The sequence below is a fragment of the Neomonachus schauinslandi genome, chromosome 10 (genome assembly GCF_002201575.2).
Source record: "Neomonachus schauinslandi chromosome 10, ASM220157v2, whole genome shotgun sequence".
Classification (NCBI taxonomy): Eukaryota; Metazoa; Chordata; class Mammalia; order Carnivora; family Phocidae; genus Neomonachus; species Neomonachus schauinslandi.
Window position 1 is genome coordinate 29,567,097 of NC_058412.1, and position 18,317 is coordinate 29,585,413.

At 35.2% G+C, this 18,317-nt stretch overlaps 1 protein-coding gene and 1 pseudogene across 1 annotated transcript in view; one reads left to right on the forward strand and one right to left on the reverse strand.

The window, feature by feature from the left end:
* Positions 1-18,317, reverse strand: part of HEATR5B (HEAT repeat containing 5B) — a 110,058-nt gene that overhangs the window by 68,362 nt on the left and 23,379 nt on the right. Inside the window, exons 12-18 of the mRNA XM_021697821.2 lie at positions 16,895-17,047; positions 15,756-15,855; positions 14,954-15,063; positions 13,655-13,818; positions 12,929-13,104; positions 9,686-9,791; positions 7,206-7,396 (exon numbers count right to left, since the gene is read on the reverse strand). Of these exons, the coding sequence (XP_021553496.1) occupies positions 7,206-7,396; positions 9,686-9,791; positions 12,929-13,104; positions 13,655-13,818; positions 14,954-15,063; positions 15,756-15,855; positions 16,895-17,047 (1,000 nt within the window). The remainder of the gene's footprint in view (positions 1-7,205; positions 7,397-9,685; positions 9,792-12,928; positions 13,105-13,654; positions 13,819-14,953; positions 15,064-15,755; positions 15,856-16,894; positions 17,048-18,317) is intronic.
* Positions 1,836-2,324, forward strand: LOC110587590 (annotated as a pseudogene).

Consider the following 18,317-nt stretch of genomic DNA (forward strand, 5'->3'; position numbering starts at 1 on the left):
CAACTGACTAAGAAAAAAAGGAAAGACAGAATGTATATTCTGCTGCTGTTGGGTAAAGTATTCTATAAATGTCAATTAGGCCAAGTTTGATGATTGTATTGGTAAAATCTATATTTTTAATAATTTGGGAGCATCTGTTCTATCAATTACTGAGAGAGGAATGCTGAATCTCCTATAATTATGGACTTTCACTTCTATTAGGTTTTGTTCCATGTATTTTATTTTATTTTTTTAAAGATTTCATTTATTTATTTGAGGGAGAACGAGCTGGCAAGGAGGGGCAGAGGGAGAGGGAGAAGCAGGCTCCCGCTGAGCAGGGAGCCCGACGCAGGGCTTGATCCCAGGACCCTAAGATCATGACCTGAGCTGAAGGCAGACGCTTAACCGACCGAGCCACCCAGGTGCTCCTTGTTCCATGTATTTTAAAACTATATCATAAGATACATAAACATAGAGAATTGCTATGTATTCTTGGGGAATACATCCTTTTATCATTATGAAATCACTCATTTATTCTGATAACAATCTTTGTTACAAAATCTACTTTTTCTAATAATAACAGAGCCACTTCAGCTTCCTTTGGATTAGTGTTTTCATGCTATATTATTCCTATCCTTTTACTTTTAACCTCTCTTTGTCTTTTAGTTAAAGGGGTTTCTTGTAGACAGCATATAGTTAGATCTTGTTTGTTTTTTTATTTTATTTTTTATTTGAGAGAGAGCGAGAGAGCATGACTGGGGGCAAGGGGAGGTAGAGGGGCAGAGGGAGAAGGAGAAGCAAACTCCCCACTAAGCAGGGAGCCTGACATGGGGCTCAATCCCAGGACTCTGAGATCATGACCTGAGCTGAAATCAAGAATTGAACACTTAATGGACTGAGCCAACCAGAAGCCCCTAGATCTTGCTTTTATTTCTGTCTTGATTTTAAAGATTTTATTTATTTATTTGAGAGAGAGAGAGATGAGCAAGAGAGAGCACAAACCGGGGAAGGGGCAGAGGGAGAGGGAGAGGCAGGAGCAGATTCCCTGCTGAGCAGGGAGCCTGATGTGGGACTCGATCCCAGGACCCTGGGTTCACGATCTGAGCTGAAGGCAGACACTTAACCGACTGAGCCACCCAGGTGCCTGATCTTGTTTTTATTTAATCTGTAAAACCCTAACTTTTACTTGTAATGTTTAGACCATTTACATTTAATGCTATTATCGGCATGGTTGGGTTTAAGTCTACCATATTGCTATTTGTGCTCTATTTGTCACATCAGTTTGTTCCCTTTTCCCTCTTTCTGTCTTCTTTTGGATTTAGTATTTTTTATGATTCCATTTTATCTCCACTATTGGTTTATTAATTATACATTATTATTTTTTAGTATAATCTCTGGAGTTTATATGTATTTTTAAAAGATTTATTTGAGAGAGAGTGAGAGAGAGCACAAGCAGGGAGGAGGGGAAGAAGGAGAAGCAGGCTCCCCGCTGAGCAGGGAGCTCCACATGGGGCTCAATCCCAGGACCCTGGGATCATGACCTGAGCTGAAGGCAGACACTTAACTGAATGAGCCACCCAGGTGCCCCTATAATATACACTTCTAAGTCTTTATGATCTACCTTCAAAGAATATCATATTCTTTCATGTATATTATACACAATCAGAGTATACTACCATTTCCTCTTCCCATTCTCTGTGCTGTTGTCAGGTATCTTACTTCTCTACGTATTAAAATCCTACCATATGTTATTATATTTGCATTAAAGAGTCAATTATCTTTCCAGGGCATTTGAGAATGAGAATAAAAATAGCTTGCAGACTCCACTGCCCAGGAGCTGCCCATGCCACCCAGCCATGGTCAACCCTACCGTGTACAACATTGCCATGATTGGTGAGCCCTTGGGTCACATCTTTGAGCTGTTTTGCAGACAAAGTTTCAAAGACAAGAGAAAACTTTCATGCTCTGAGCACTGGAGAGAAAGGATTTGGTTATACAGCTTCCTGCTTTCACAGGATTATTCAGGGATTTATGTGCCAGGGTGGTAACTTCACATGCCATAATGGCACTGGTGGCAAGTCCATCTGTGGGGAGAAATATGATGATGAAAATTTTATCCTGAAGCATATGGGTCCTGGCATCTTGCCCATGACAAATGCTGGACCCAACACAAACAGTTCCCCATTTTTTCATCCGCACTGCCAAGAGTGAGTGGTTGGATGGCAAGGCTGTGGTCTCTGGCAAGTCTTCAGGGCATGAATATTGTGGAAGCCATAGAGTGCTTTGGGTCCAGGAATGGCAAGACCAGCAAAAAGATCACCATTGCTGACTGTGGACAAATCTAATAAATTTGACTTGTGTTTTATCTTAACTACCAGTCCATTACTTCTGTAGCTCAGGGGAGCACCCCTTCACCCCCATCTGTTCAAAATATCCTATAATTTTTGTGCTCTCACTGCAGTTCTATGAGATCCATATTTTCCTTATTCCCCTCCAAGTCTAGCTGGATTGCAGAGTTAAGTTTATGATTACGAAATAAAAACTAAACAACAATAAAAAAGAAATTAATGAGAAAAAAATAATAGGTCATTTAAAAATAGGCTTATAAAAGAGTAAGTCTTTATATTTATCCACATAACTACTACTTTTGTCACTCTTCACTTCTATATTTACATCCAAATTTCCATCTCATATCATCTTTTTTGTGTGTGTGCAAAAAGCTTCTTTTAACATTTCTTATAGTATACCTTGTAAGCAATGAATTTCCCAACTTTTCACAGTCTTAAAGTCTTTATTAAAACTTTGGTTTTGAAAAGCATTTTCACTGGGTATAAAGTTCTAGGTCATTCTACTGTTTTCTGCTTGCACAGTTTATGATCAGAAGCCTGCTAAAACTGTTACCTTTGTTCCTCTGCATGATGTCTTTTCCCCACTGGCTGCTTTTATGATGTTCTTTTTATCACTGGCTTTAAGGAATTTGATTACCATATGCTTTTTGATTTGTAAATTTATAGTTGTCATCAAAATTGAAAATTTTTGTCTATTTCTTCAAATAATTTTTGACCTACCCTTACTTCTAAGATTTCAATTATCTGAATGTAAGCTTGACATTGTTCTAGAAGTCACTGAGACTTCTGTTCATTTTTTCCCCAGTCTTTTTTTTCTGTGCTTCATTTGGAATAGTTTCTATTTCCATCTTCAACATCACTTTTTTTCCTACTGCAATGCCTAATCTTCTGTTAATCCCAATGTATTTTTTTCATTTGAAATATTTTACATTTCTAGAAGTTTCCCCTGGGTTATTTTATGAATTTCAATTTTTTCATCACGCTTGCGTTTTTCTTATACTTCCTTAAAAATATGCAGCATATTTTTCAGTATTCTTCATTGCTAATTCCATCATTCCTTCCATTTCTGGGCCTATTTCCAAAGACTAATATATTCTCCTGGTAAGAGATCTTACTTTCCTGCTTCCTTACACATTTGATTAGTTTGGACTGGATAGTGGATACTATACATTTTACGATATTAGGTGCTACACTAGTTGTGTTTCTTTAAATACTATCGGGCTTTGTTCTGGAATGTACTTATTAATTAGAATCCGTTTGATCCTTTCAAGGCTTGCTTTTAAATTGTTTTAGAGTGGGTCAATATTGCCTTCACTACTAAGGCAATATCCTTCTAAGATTCCATTTTAGGTCTTTCCAATCTGGACAGTAGGAACTATTTTCAATCCTGTGTGAGCCCTGGGGACTGTTTCATATTCTGTCCACCTATTCACCTATTCTTTTCTTTTTTTTTTTTTTTTTTCCTGGTCTTGGGCAGTTTCCTTCTGCACATAGCAGCACTCAGCCAAAGACTTGAGATGACTCTGCTCATAGCTCTCTTTCCGTGCAGCTCTCTCCTCTCACATATTCTATTCCACACATTCTAGCTATGTTGACCTCCCCAAACTCCAACTTCTTTCTCCTTAACTCAGTTAGGTTTGGGTTTCCTATCCCTGCATTTCAGCCTGGAAACTCTTTCTAGGCAGAAATCTGGAGCAATTATAGTGTTCCCCTTTCTCAGTGTTCCCATTTCTCAGGGATCACTGCTCTATGCTGGCTATTGCCCAATGTCTGAAAATCATCGCTTCATTTATTTTATCTGGTTTCCTAGTCGTTTAAGACAGCAGCAAAAAGCCAGCCCCTGTTCTTCCACCATGACTGGAAGTGCAAGTCCTGTATATATTTTTAATGTTTATTTGAAAGAATAGATTTCATTATTTTATTCATACGTAAGTAGCAATGTAGAGAGTTTAAAACAGAACCTCTAAACCTCATTTTGGACAATGGAAAAGGTCAAATAGAAGAACATATGTAACAACACTTTTTAAGCTATAAAATACTACGACTCATAATGTCCCTCATAATCATGTACCAACATAGTCAGTTACTATTAGAAAACAGGATAAAAAAAAAAAGAAAACAGGATAAAATACCACTAAGAATGGAGCACCTACAATAACAAAGATGTCTAGAGAGAAACTTTGGTTGAATTTTCAGAACTGTATTACAACTCTCAGTAAGCCACCCATAACCAAATTTCTGTTAAACCCATAAAAGTAAAATAAAGCCAAGAGATGAAAATCCATCACCAAAACTCTGGCTGGTCAGTTTGCCTATGGTGAAGAAAGAAAAATCCCAAGTGCTGTCACAAAACAGATATGAAGAAATGTAGTAATGAAGGAAGTAAACTAAGTCTATTCTTAGCAGTATTTCTAACATATTACATCCTTGGATAAATAACCTCTATCTCTCTATGACTCAGTTTCTCCATAGCAGTCATTTTGGGGAATGAAAGAAGTTAAGAATGAATGTAATCTTGTGAATTCTAAAGCATTACACAGATGACAAAACTGCCTTCATGTTGGTACTTTTCAAAAGGTAATATTTCAGTGAGATAAAAAGCTGAGCCAATTCTCTCAGTGATAATCATCTATTCAATAGAGTAAATAATCTAAGCTACAAGAATATATACTTCCCAGGGGTCTCAAAGTGATTTTCAGTTTGAATGGAAACAAATTCAACCAGTAATGATTTTTATTTCCTTCTGAACTAGGTCTTAAGCAGTTGAAGCAACTCCCTGTTAACTAGAATGGTTTAAGAGAATGATTCCTGTCTAAATGCTAAGATGGCATAAGATTTTAGTGTGTAAATATAGCTGACAGATCTTTATGTGTAAATACTTTTGGCCTTTCATAGTCACATATTAAATCAACAAAAGACAGTGTAGATGAAAACATTCTACTATGAGACAGGAGGACATTGAAACTTTTTCAAGCTAATCTAAGATACCACAGATCTTTATTTTTACTTTTATTTATTTTAAAGATTTATTTATTCATTTTAGAGAGAGAGAGTGTGTGCACAAGCAGGGGGAGGGGCAAAGGGAGAGAAAGAAAGAGAGAGAGAGGGGAAGCAGACTCCCCACTGAGCAGGGAGCCCAAGTAGAGGCTTGATCTCAAGACCTTGAGATTATGACCTGAGTTCAAACCGAGAGCTGGAGGCTTAACCAACTAAGCCACCCACGTGCCCCTTCTTATTTTTTTAAGTAGTCTCCATGCCCAGTGTGGAGCCCAATGTGGGGCTTGAACTCATGACACTGAGATCAAGACCTGAGCTGAGATCAAGAGTTGGATGCTTAACCAACTGAGCCACCCAAGTGACCCTAAGATACCACAGATTTTTAAATGTACCATTACTTTATATAGTAGTATAAAAGAAAGAAAACATGTATATTGGCTAATTGAATTTAAATAAAAAAAACAAAAAACAAAAAGCACTGCCAATTAATTATGATGTTTGTAGAGAATTTAAAACAAATTCTAGTATCAGATGAATTGTGAAAAATGGGTAACTTAAAACGCATGTAATAATTAACTTCAAATCATAATCAAATATTTGGAAAAGCTAATGAAACTAGGCACTGAAAATACTTGCAAACCATCAACCAGAAAGGTATGAATATGAATGAAGGTCTTTGTGTTTCACCAGAATAACTAAAAAAAAATACTCCTACAGGTATTGGAAATACTTGTAAATTAAAACTCCTTGAACTAAAAACCAAAATGACCACTCTGGAGTTTTCCAAACAAATATACTCTAGTTTTACCTATTATTAACAGAGCACAAACCATTAAAAGGTAAGATTGGTTGTGTATTTAAAAACATCTTTAACCAAAGTTGATTTCAGAATCAATGACATACTTGGAAAAGCAAAACTAATCTGTTGCTAGAAAATGGCAGAAGTCATCCCGCAGAAGAGAAGTATCTGGGAATATTTTATCTTCTGCTTGCTCATACTACCCTTAGTGATTCAAACAATACACTGGGGGCATTATCCTATAACCAGACAAACTGCTGTTCATGTTTGAAGACAGCGAAAACCATTCTCAGATAACCAAGAATTCAGAAATACTTTTTCTTCAAAACTACTGCTTCACCACCATTGCTTCCCCGCACCCCACCTCTCTCACTAAAGATTACGGCCTAGTTTGGTATAATTAGTACTCAAAATATACAATTGTTAAAAATAGTTAATTTACATAACTCAAGTATCAGTTCTTGACCACACCTGATTTTCAACTTCTCTATTTAAGTACTTGATTAACAACCAAGAGTAATTAATAACTGCATCATCTTAATCATACTTATTTGGAACTCTGAAATCCTCTTTTTAATTAATATGTAAAGAAATCTTTAAAATCTAACACTAACTTTTCCCCTGTTTCAGGGATAATTTAAGAGATGATAAACTTGCTGGCAGTTAGGAAAAGAATGGCTTATTACAAAAAGTGACTAATTAACAAAAAAGTATAATGTGGGGGGGGGCGCAGAGATAAGAGAAAGGGACTACCAGAGCACCTCTTCAGAGCAGAATACATATAACTGAGAGAAGTCCTATTAACAGTCCTCTTGATTCCATTATGTAACATTCAAAGGCTGAAACCTCACCACAATGAAAGTATCTATAATATTATGACTTCTCCAGATCCTAGAGTTTAAACAATTACTGAACTAAAAAGATTATAAAAAAAAATTAAGATTATTAAAAAAAACACAAAATTTTGTCATATGCTATACCATGTGGAAAACATATCATCCAATTACTATAATTATTGATTACTTAAAAAGACATCTTTACCTCTAAGAGAAACTTACTTGTCAGTAAAAAGACCCACTTACTTGTCAAAGCTATATTGGGCCATTCTAGCAATGAAGGTTGCTTCCCCAACCACCTGAGCCATTCTTCCAAGAGCTTCCCCTGCTGCACATCGTAAGATGGGGTTTGGGTTGTCCAGAGCACCCATAACCAGTGTCAGAGCAGATTTACGAACTTCCTCAGGTCCTAAAGTACTTTTGTTTTCAGCCAGGCCCTACAGTTATTTAAAAAAAAAGGCAATTCAAAATTCACATTAAATTTTTTAAAAATGTGCTGCAATCTTTGTAAACATACCCACTTCACCCACTTTTTTTAACCAGCTTTTTATTTTTTAATTTTTAAAAGTTTTAATTTTATTTTTTGTTGTTGTTGATAATGAGCTCAAATTTTTTTTTAAATTTTATTATGTCAGTCACCCAGCGCTCATCATGACAAATGCACTCCTTAATCCCCATTACCTATTTCACCCATCCACCCACCCACCTCCCCTCTGATAACCAGTTTGCTCTCAATAGTTAAAGAGTTTGTTTCTTGGTTTAGCTCTCTCTTTTTCCCCTTTGCTCATTTGTTTTGTTTCTTAAACTTCACATATCAGTGAAATCATATAGTATTTGTCTTTCTCTGACTTATTTCACTAAGCATTATACTCTAGCTCCATCCATGTCATTGCAAATGGCAAGATTTTATTCCTTTTTATGGATGAATAATATTCCACTGCATATATATATATATATATATATATATATATATCACTTCTTCTTTATCCATTCATCTATCGATGGGCGTTTGGGCTGCTTCCATATCTTGCTATTATAAATAATGCTGCTATAAAATAGGGGCGCATGTATCAACCATCCTTTTTTTAATTGAAGTATAGTTGACATACAACATTAATTTCAGGTGTACAACACAGTGATTGGACAATTTTATGCATTAAGTATGCTCATCACAAGTGTAGTCACCATGTGTCACTGTACAATATTATTACACTATTATTAACTATATTCCCCATGCTGCATTCCTGTGACCTATTTACTTTATAACTGTAAGTTTGTATCTCTTAATCCACTTCACCTATTTTACCCATTCCCCACCCTGCCTCTTCCTCAACCATCTTCCACCTGTATATACTACGCCTAGATCAATACCTGTTAAATCGACAGTAATCACTTTCCTAAACGTGATTCAGAACATGATATATAACATAGTTATAGTCAATCAGCCCTAAAATGAACAATCCCTGGAAGTGTCTCTCTCCAAAGACAAATGCTCAAAAATTGTTTTTGTATGTAAAGGACACTGTACTATTAAATCAACTGTCATTCAACTGATTGACATTTATCATTAGAACTTTAAGGAAAAGGTCTGATGATTATAAAACTTTGATTTGTTTATATAAAAATTTCAGAGAAGATAATTATGTCATCAAGAGTACATTCAATATATAAAAAGATAAAATGGGTAAAAATATCAGTAACTGAATATTGATACAGTTTGTTCATCATATTAAATGTTAATATCTCTGTTCTAGGTACACTTACTGTCATGGAACTTAACTTACTTGAGACCAAAAATCCAACTCATGGTGCTGAGGGAAATGTTAACTACAACAGAGGCATTAGTGAGCGAATCTATGAAGAAAAGTGTACTTGGACCAATATTACAGCTGGTACACTAGCCTTCCAAACACTAAGAGAGACCATGACTACTTTTTTAAAAAATTCAGATGTTGGTATTAGCTGATGGTCTCTAAATAGGGCATATACTAACAGTTATATATAAACGATACAAACTTATATTTCTATAATCAATGCCTATGTCCCTTTTCCCTGATGTTTACAAAACATGATTTAATTCATGCCCATTTAAACACCTGTACTTACTGCCATTTTCTTTTACAAGTAAAACCTTATAATAAGCTTAGTGCTGAGCAATATAAAAAGTTTTCAAATACATCATGAGAGGCCACAGGCTGCACAGAACAGTGCATGAACTCTGAGAGATAGGCAAAATATTTGTTATTTCACTTCATACATGTAGAAACTGAGGTTCAAAAGGTTAAAGGAACTGCACAAGACATAAACCTAAATGAGAGCTAAACCAGAACACAGTCTCTAAATGCAGTCTTCTTTCAGCTATACAACATAGCCTCTCCTGATTTATGGTCTAAACCACAAAATGAACTTAAGTTTTATCTGGTTAACCTTCAGTAGAGTATCAGATTGCATTAGACATCTTTGAAAATTCTGAAAGAACTTTCCAGCACTTGTAAAATCTGAAAGGTCACATCGAAACATGAACTTGAACATTATTAAAATATAGAACACTATTTAATTACAATGAGCCTAATAAATTGTTTCTAATAATTTAATTAAACTAATATAAAAACATAGTTATCAAGGGATACACATATAATCATCAAAACAGTCTAGAAATACCTGCCTTAGTAAAGGCATTAATTAAAAATCTTAGTTGAGAATACTTATGTTTTAAAAGTAAATACCTTTAGTGCACTAAGAACAGCAGTAAAAATATTAAGCTGCACAGCCTGTTGGCGGACACCTTTGGCTTGTTTAACACATTCAGCAAAGTGATCCAACATTTGTAATCTATAATCATAGAATAAAGATAACATTAGCAATACTTTTCATTCAAATATGGCTCAGAAAACAGAAGTAAGAGCAATAGCTAAGTGTTTAACAAATCATGTCCCATGCTGTTTCATTTCTATTTCATTCCTGCAGCTGGTTCAAACCAGATCTCCTCCTCCTGAATTGATATAGGGACATGTGGTTTTTAACTGGAACAAAGCAAGCAACTAAATATTAAGTTTCAATTAACGAAATAAGGTCATAACTTCAAGGTCATAATGTTCTTTAACGTTAACCTCAGCATCTAACAAAGTGACTGGCATATAGTAGGTGCTCAAGGTTTCTTGAATAGAATAACAGTCACTAACTATGCATCTTTTTTTAAGGTGAAAAATTTAAAATGTGGCATAATTTTTTTCTTCTTTCAAAATATTCTCACATGGAAGAAAATAGTACCTCATGTCCTATTCTCAAAAGTCAACTGGGAGATTTTGAAAAAAATTTAGCTTTGGTAATTTTTTTTTAATGTAGAAAATCAAAAATGAATTTTTTTTATTATTTCAAATTATTTAAATGAGGCAGCAAAAAAAAAAATCACAGCCATTTGAGACTACTCGGATAAAAGAGATTGAGATCATTTCAGATTCTGAAAATAAATGGGATGGGCAAAGAAATGCTGGGAAGTTGGATTTAGTACTAAAGTAACTATGAACTAAAGTAGGAAACCAGTATCTCCCCCCTTAAGGTCACTATAAGGATTTAAGCTCAGTGTATAATAGGCCATAGGTTTCAGGTCAAAGCATTCTTCAAAATCAGAGGAAGAAATCATCTAGTCTCCAGTAGGAACTCCAGTTAGTGTTACTGGGGGCTAAAACTGACTACTTTAACACTTGGTGTGACATAGATCCACATCTTCTATGGATGAGGAAGCAGCGCATTATTCACACTGCTTTCAAGCACACACATAAGAAGAGACACATGTCTCCAACACTACCGTTAAGCATCATTTGCCTATAACTGACCTCAAGTACATAACCTTTTAAAACGAATTATTTAAAAAATGTTTTTCTTTATTATAAAATAGTCATTTCATTTAATTTGGAGACTAGTAACAAAAAGTTACTAGCCAAAAATAACTACTCTTAACCTCAGGTATAATCATTTCCTTTCAGGTCTTTTCTTACGTATTCACATATACATAAGTATTGGTATACACATGTACATTTTTATGTATTTTAAAATACTAAACTGGGATCACTTCTTGCTTTTTATTTTACTTTTCTTATTTAACATTTTATAAGGAGTGTTTTCTGATATCAAAACATTGTCTATCTAAAAAATATTCTAGTGGCTCCTGTGTGGCTCAATCGTTAAGCGTCTGCCTTCGGGTCAGGCCATGGTCCCAGGGTCCTGGGATCGAGCCCCGCATCGGGCTCCCTGCTCAGCGGGAAGACTGCTTCTCCCTCTCCCACTTTCCCTCTGCTTGTGTTCCCTCTCTCGCTGTGTCTCTGTCAAATAAATAAATCTTTAAAAAAAAAAAATTCTAGCCTGTCAACTTTCCATAATTGATTCATTCATTCCTCCATCACTGGATATTTAAGGTATTATTATATTTTTAATAGAATTTATTTATTCATAGTTCACCTTGTACAAAAGTGATTTCAAGTAGTTAAGGTAATCCTGGATTCTAGTTACAGCTCTCATAACTAGCTATATAACTTTGGGCAAACCACAAACTCTTGGACCTGGATTTCCTTGGATTTAAAACAAGGACATTAAATTAGATGCTTTATGAGATTCTTCCACCTTTAATGTTCTTCAACATTTATGTGGCAACCAAATGTTCTTAAAGATATCTGGGTAAAGTAAAATTTCACACTGAAGTTTTTCTTCTCAAATTAAAAAGCAATTATCAAGTAACCTACACATTTTTAAAGATAACACTTGTTATCTTTTATATTTATGCTATCTTTTATATACAAATATAACAATGTTTTAAAAGCATGTTTTTTATTTTGCGGGGGGAGGCACCTGGCTGGCTCAGTCCGAAGAACATGTGACTCTTGATCTTGGGGTTGTGAGTTTGAGGATATAGAAATTCCTTGAAAACAAAATCTTTAAAAATAAAAAATAAAAAAATAAATAAGCATATATATATATATATATAATTTTTAAGATTTTTTATTTTTAAGTAATTTCTACACCCAACGTGGGGCTTGATCTCACAACCCCAAGATCAAGAGTCACACACTCCACTGACTGAGCCAGCCAAGTGCCCCTAAAAGCATATTTTGTTAAACAAGTTACCTGAAAGTATCTTACACTAAGTCATTTTCACTTTTCCTTTTGAGAAAACCACCATAAATAGACAAAATGCCTACTAAAGTTAGGGAGAGTGTCTGTATACAAAGAATACAGCAAACCAAAATGCTCCTCTTAGAAAAACAACCAGTTATTTTAGTTTCCCAAGTTCAGACTCAAATCGAAAGACAAATGTTATTAGAGAGTAGACTTCTCACTCATTAACTTCTTCAGTAACAAAATCAAAAGACTTAAGCAAACTGATTTAATGATTCCTCGTTAAAGATATAGTGAAAGCCTACTTATAAGCTGTCAAATGAACTACTGAAATGAAAATCTTGCCATTTAAGACATAGTCCACAATACAATGGTACCAGACGCTAGTACACAGAGCCAAATCTTAAGAACAATTTCAAATTATGTGGAATTTTCATGTAATTTTTTCCCATCATGTACGTGTCACTTATGTTATTAAATTTATAAGCCTATGTTTAAGTAGTAATTCACCTTATTGTAGGTAACTGGGATGGGAACCTATTGTTTGAATATAATTTATATGTATATATTTTTTCCTGATAGATAACTTTATTTACGTTAAATACTTTAAAATTTTTAAATTTATTTTATTTACTTATTTTTAAAGTTTTTATTTAAATTCCAGTTAGTTAACTTACAGTGTAATATTAGTTTCAGGTGTACAATGTAGTGATTCAACACTTCCATACAACACCTGGTGTTCCTCACAACAAGCGCACTCCTCAATCCCCATCACCTCCTTAACACATCCCACTAACCACCACTCCTCTGGTATAATTTATATTTAGCTAAAATTACCTGATTGACTTTATACTAACCGGTGTTTATAAGAAACATGAGGAAACACTACACCAAAAAGAGCCACGGAAGCATCAATGACTGAAACCCCAAGAGGAAGAGGACCAGGCACAGCTTCTCCAGCAGGGATTCGTAAGTAAATGGAGGATGGATCATGCTCCAGAGCCCCACTTCCAGATGCACTGTTTGGCTGGAGCTACAAAAAGAATGACATAAAAATCATTCAAAATCTACTTGAATGAGTATTAGTCAAGAAGAACAGAATGAGAGGAAGGAAAAAAGGTACCAGTATCAACAAAAAAACCAAGAATGACTGAATCTGAAAATTTCCAACAAAAAAACCACAAGAATGATTGAATCACAAAATTTTTAAATAGATAAAAATATGATTTGGCCATGAAACAAAGCCATCAGTAACACCTTGTATAATTTTAAGAAAATGCTCATTCATTCTAAAACATTTTTATACTGCCCACCTTAAAATGTGCAAGCCAAACAATATCAGGAGGAACTTAAACCCACAAAAAATTCATTAAAAGAAGCTGTAGTAACTTTTTTTTAAAAGAACAGAAGAAATTTACCTTTTTTCACTATTTATCTACCATCAGGAAGCTATCTTTAAATGTCTAAGAAAGCCAAAATAAAATTAAACTTTAGTCTTCAATATTTTCTTTTTAAATGACAATGTATAATAACACCATTGCTTTTGATGAAGTTGTATTTAAATTCCCTGTATGGTTTGCTACCTGGTCTTCAATTGATTTATGATCAGTTTCTTGAAGCCAGGAACCTAGAAGAACACTGTCATCATAATGGCAGAGGGATCTGAGGAGGGAAGTAGTTGTGTTGGCTGAATTGTCAGTCAAAGTGAATTCTGCTACCAGTTCTCTAAGAAGTGCGTTGAAAGATCCTAAAAAACAGAACTTCAGATCAGACGTGAAAGAATAATTTTTAGGAAATTACAATCATTGCCCACAAAAAGAAGCAACATGTTCTAAAGGGATAAAATAATTAAGTCCCTGTTCTCTTTTTAAAAAAATCTATACTAAATATTTTAATGCTAGTTTTAACATACAATAACAGTACTTTCATTTTTATTATTGTATTATGCCTTTTAGCCCAAATTATTTAAAGTAACAAAAATACTCAGGAAATATTCATATTAAATATTCACATTTAAATTTAATGAATTTAAATATATTAAACATATTTTAATGCTTTAAATATCTATTTAAATACATTAAATATGATACAATTATTAATTAATTACCCAGTGATGTGCAAACACTGAACCAGAGCACATCAGAATTCTTGGGCATGGCTGAACTGAAGACAAATCAATGGCTTATTTTAATATTAGCATTTTATATAATATTTGATATCTGCAAAGTACATTATTATTCTCTGTCAAGATTCCTAAATTATTGTCTATATTATAAGAATTATATATTATATGAAGCAGTTTAGGGTAATAATTAAAAGCACAGAGGAGCGCCTGGGTAGCTCAGTTGGTTAAGCGTCTGCCTTCAGCTCAGGTCATGATCCCAGGGTTCTGGGATCCAGCCCCACATTGGGCTCCCTGCTCAGCGGGGAGTCTGCTTCTCCCTCTGCCTCTCCCCCGCCTGTGCTCTTTCTCTCCCTCTCCAATAAGTAAGTAAAAATCTTTAAAAAGTAAATAAAAGCGCAGACTTTAAAGCTGAACCAGCTGGGTTTGAATCCAAACTCTGCCACTTACTAGATCTCAGACTTGGGCAAGTTACCTTACCTCTCTGTACCCGAGGCTCTTCATGCGTAAAATACGGCTGAATTACCTCATAAAGTTGTGGTTAGAGTCAAAGGAGATAATACATGTAAAGAGATTAGAACAGACCCAGAACACAGTAAGTGCTCAGCAAGTGTTAGCTTCTCTATATGAAGAAAAGTAACATGGTTGTCTTCCTCTGCAAAGTCAGGGGAGAGCCTTGGTCAGAACTCTGTAATACGGTGAAGAACTGGAAAGGTAATATATTGAAGAATTTTTATTAGATACTGTAAACTTTATTTACCTTCATAAGTTTTTGGAGGTAACAAAGCCAAGATATCATAAAGTCTTAAACGGACCATTGCAGCACTGGCTTTCAGATGAGCTCCATGGGCCTTAATTACAGACGGAATGCTAAAATATCAAAAGTATAGTTGGTATCAGCTTACTCGCATAAGTGTTACTCAAAACATTTTCAGCAATGTATCAATGAACTGTCAAAATACACTGGTATTACATTTTCATTTTAGTTTATTCTGTGGCCTTTACTGGAACACTATAAAACACAATTTTATTTCAACCCATACCATACTATAATTTTATTTTATTTTACTATTATGTTATGTTAATCACCATATATTACATCATTAGTTTTTGATGTAGTGTTCCATGATTCATTGTTTGCCCATAACACCCAGTGCTCCATGCAGAACGTGCCCTCTTTAATACCCATCACCAGGCTAACCCATCCCCCCACCCCCTCCCCTCTAGAACCCTCAGTTTGTTTTTCAGAGTCCATTGTCTCTCATGGTTCGTCTCCCCCTCCGATTTCCCCCCCTTCATTCTTCCCCTCCTGCTATCTTCTTCTTCTTCTTCTTTTTTTTTTTTTTTAACATATAATGTATTATTTGTTTCAGAGGTACAGGGCTGTGATTCAACAGTCTTACACAATTCACAGCGCTCACCATAGCACATTACTATAATTTTTAAGGTCATTTTAAAACAGTAAAGTTTTATATGTTTCATATATGACATTAGAGGGAAATACAAAACATGACTATAAATATGCAAAATTGGATGTTAACTTGTCATAACTGCTTACTTACTGTGACATCATAGTCATGGCACATTCAATAGGGGTCATCAATTTTCTAATCACATCTTCAGTTAGGAGCTCGGGGCAATGTGCAACAAAACTCCTCATTGCTAGATAAAATATTTAAAAGAACAGATTTAAGATAGCTTTTGTGAAAATAAAATTATAGAATTATATAAAGATACCTGTAATTCTCCATTATTATACAATATAAGGTTCTAAAATCAGGTCAAACCAAAAGAAGAACTAACTGCAACTATAGAGAAAAATCATTAGAAAAGTCTAGAAGAAAGGTGGAGGGAGGGAAGATATCTGTTAGGGAGATTTTTGTGAGTGGGAAATCAAAGGTCTTGTAACATCACTAAATTCAGACAACTACAAAGAAAGCAGTTTCAAGACAGAACCAAGAGTGCACAAAATAGCTCAGATAGAAGGAACATCTTTGCTGCCCCTTTAGCTACAGAACTAAGACCAAAACAGCTCTTAGATGTGTGGGAACAAAACGGACCCCTTGCCCTGCCACCCTTATGCTTTAGTGTATATCTGTTTCCCACAATTTGGAAAAAGAAGCACTTTTCACTCTGAGATAAATCAAAAAAGAATAGAGTCACCCAGGGTAATTCTAGTTCCCAAAGGAAACCAAACTTGAGCCTTTCCTGTAAGTTGCCGACTTCTAAACAAAAACAACTTTATTCATGATTTTCATGACACTGATGTCTGGAAAAAATGCACCAACATTTGCAGATTTGATAATGCTGGCTGTCTGTCCATTATGAAAAGACGTACTGTCAACTCAGTGACCTTGGAGACCGTGAGTTTCTTCTTCCTTTGAATACCTACCGGGCTGTTTACGTGGTGGCCCGTGCCTCTCTGACAGGTGGACTACTGCTGTAACTGGGAATCAATAACTGGGCTCTGGCTCTCATCTTACCACTAATGCTAACCTCCTTTTGAGAGTCTCAGCTTCATTTCCATTGCAAAATTAGCAAACCGGCACAGGTTATTTATAAAGTTTCTCTCTAAATCTACAAGTCTATGAATTTATTATTACACATTAAAATAAAAATTTGAAGTAGTTATTTTCCTTCCCCTCACAAATATTTTAGTAATAAAATAATATTCTGAGAGTACAATCCTTTCAGTTCTTACCACATAAAGCTCCGGCACGACCTTCCAATGTCACCTGCCAGGTAAAAGAATCGCCTCGGGCCTTCTCAGCCTCCAATTCCTTTAGAGAACGGGGAAAAACATTTCGCCACAGTAACAACATCTTGGGCAGATGATAACGAACAACAGATGGTCCTATTGGAGAAAACGAGAATGCGAAACCATACATATAAACCATATATATAAACCATACATTACAAACAAAGTCAAAGAGCCCCACACAGGCTTTAACAATACCCATCGTTTCCCTCTATCTTTATCTGTAATGTAAGATTTTCAACGTGCGTCTTTTATTTTCCAGTTTGATTGAGAAATAACTGACATATATTGCTGTATAAGTTTAAGGCATACAGCATGATGGTTTGGGTTATAAATAATTGTAAAATGAGTACCATGACAGGTGCAGCCAACACTCATCATCTCATATAGACACAATAAAATGAAAAAAAAATTTTTTTAAATTTTCTCCTTGTGACAAGAACTCTCAGGATTGACCCTCTTAACAGCCCTCCTGTCTGTCACACAGGAGTGTGATCTGCAGCCACCGTGCCGCACACCACACCACTGTATTTACTCAGCTCAGAACTGCAAGGCTATACCTTTTGACCACCGTCCTCCACCTCCTCCCCCCCACCTCAAAATGTTTCTTAACATATCTATTAAAGCATAATAAAACTCACCTACAAAGTATCAACATTTTTAGCAGCCAAACGTAAATCCATAACAAGTACTTTAAAAGAAATTACCCAACTATATTCAGAATGGTGGCTTATGCATTATCAATAATGAAATACATCTGGGATACAGCTTATGACATCTTTTCTATAAATACACATGTATATAAACATAGACACCCAAGTCCCACACACATACGTCTATATATTCCTCTATTTGGGGGGGCAACTGATATGGCTAATTTTGTTTTATGGAGGAGCGGTATGTTTAGAACTAAGAATTTACATTCTAAGGAACTCCTTTAACATACCATGTAACGTATTTAACATAAATTTCTGGAAAAGTTAGCACTTTTTATTTTCTTTAGAAAACTAGGGCAAAGTATACCTTCCAAAAGGTAGACGCTCAAAGTGGTGAGTGATTCTGTAGAGCACACACACACATGAACTAAAAAGTAGACACATCTCATCGCCAGGACAACATGTCTTTCTGTTCTCTGTACAGTGCTAAACTTTGCCTGTATCTCAGATTTGTCACAGCACTTAGGAAAGTGAAATGCAGAATGGTAACCCCAGAAAAGCAGCACCAAAAAGACCATTTAAATGTGACTTTATTACCACCCTACCAAAATCATGTCACTCACGTCACTCTGGGGATGGAATGTGCCCCCATACTCTTATCTCATTTGGTTAACACTAAGCCAATTAGTTAGACCAGGCCTATTCTGATA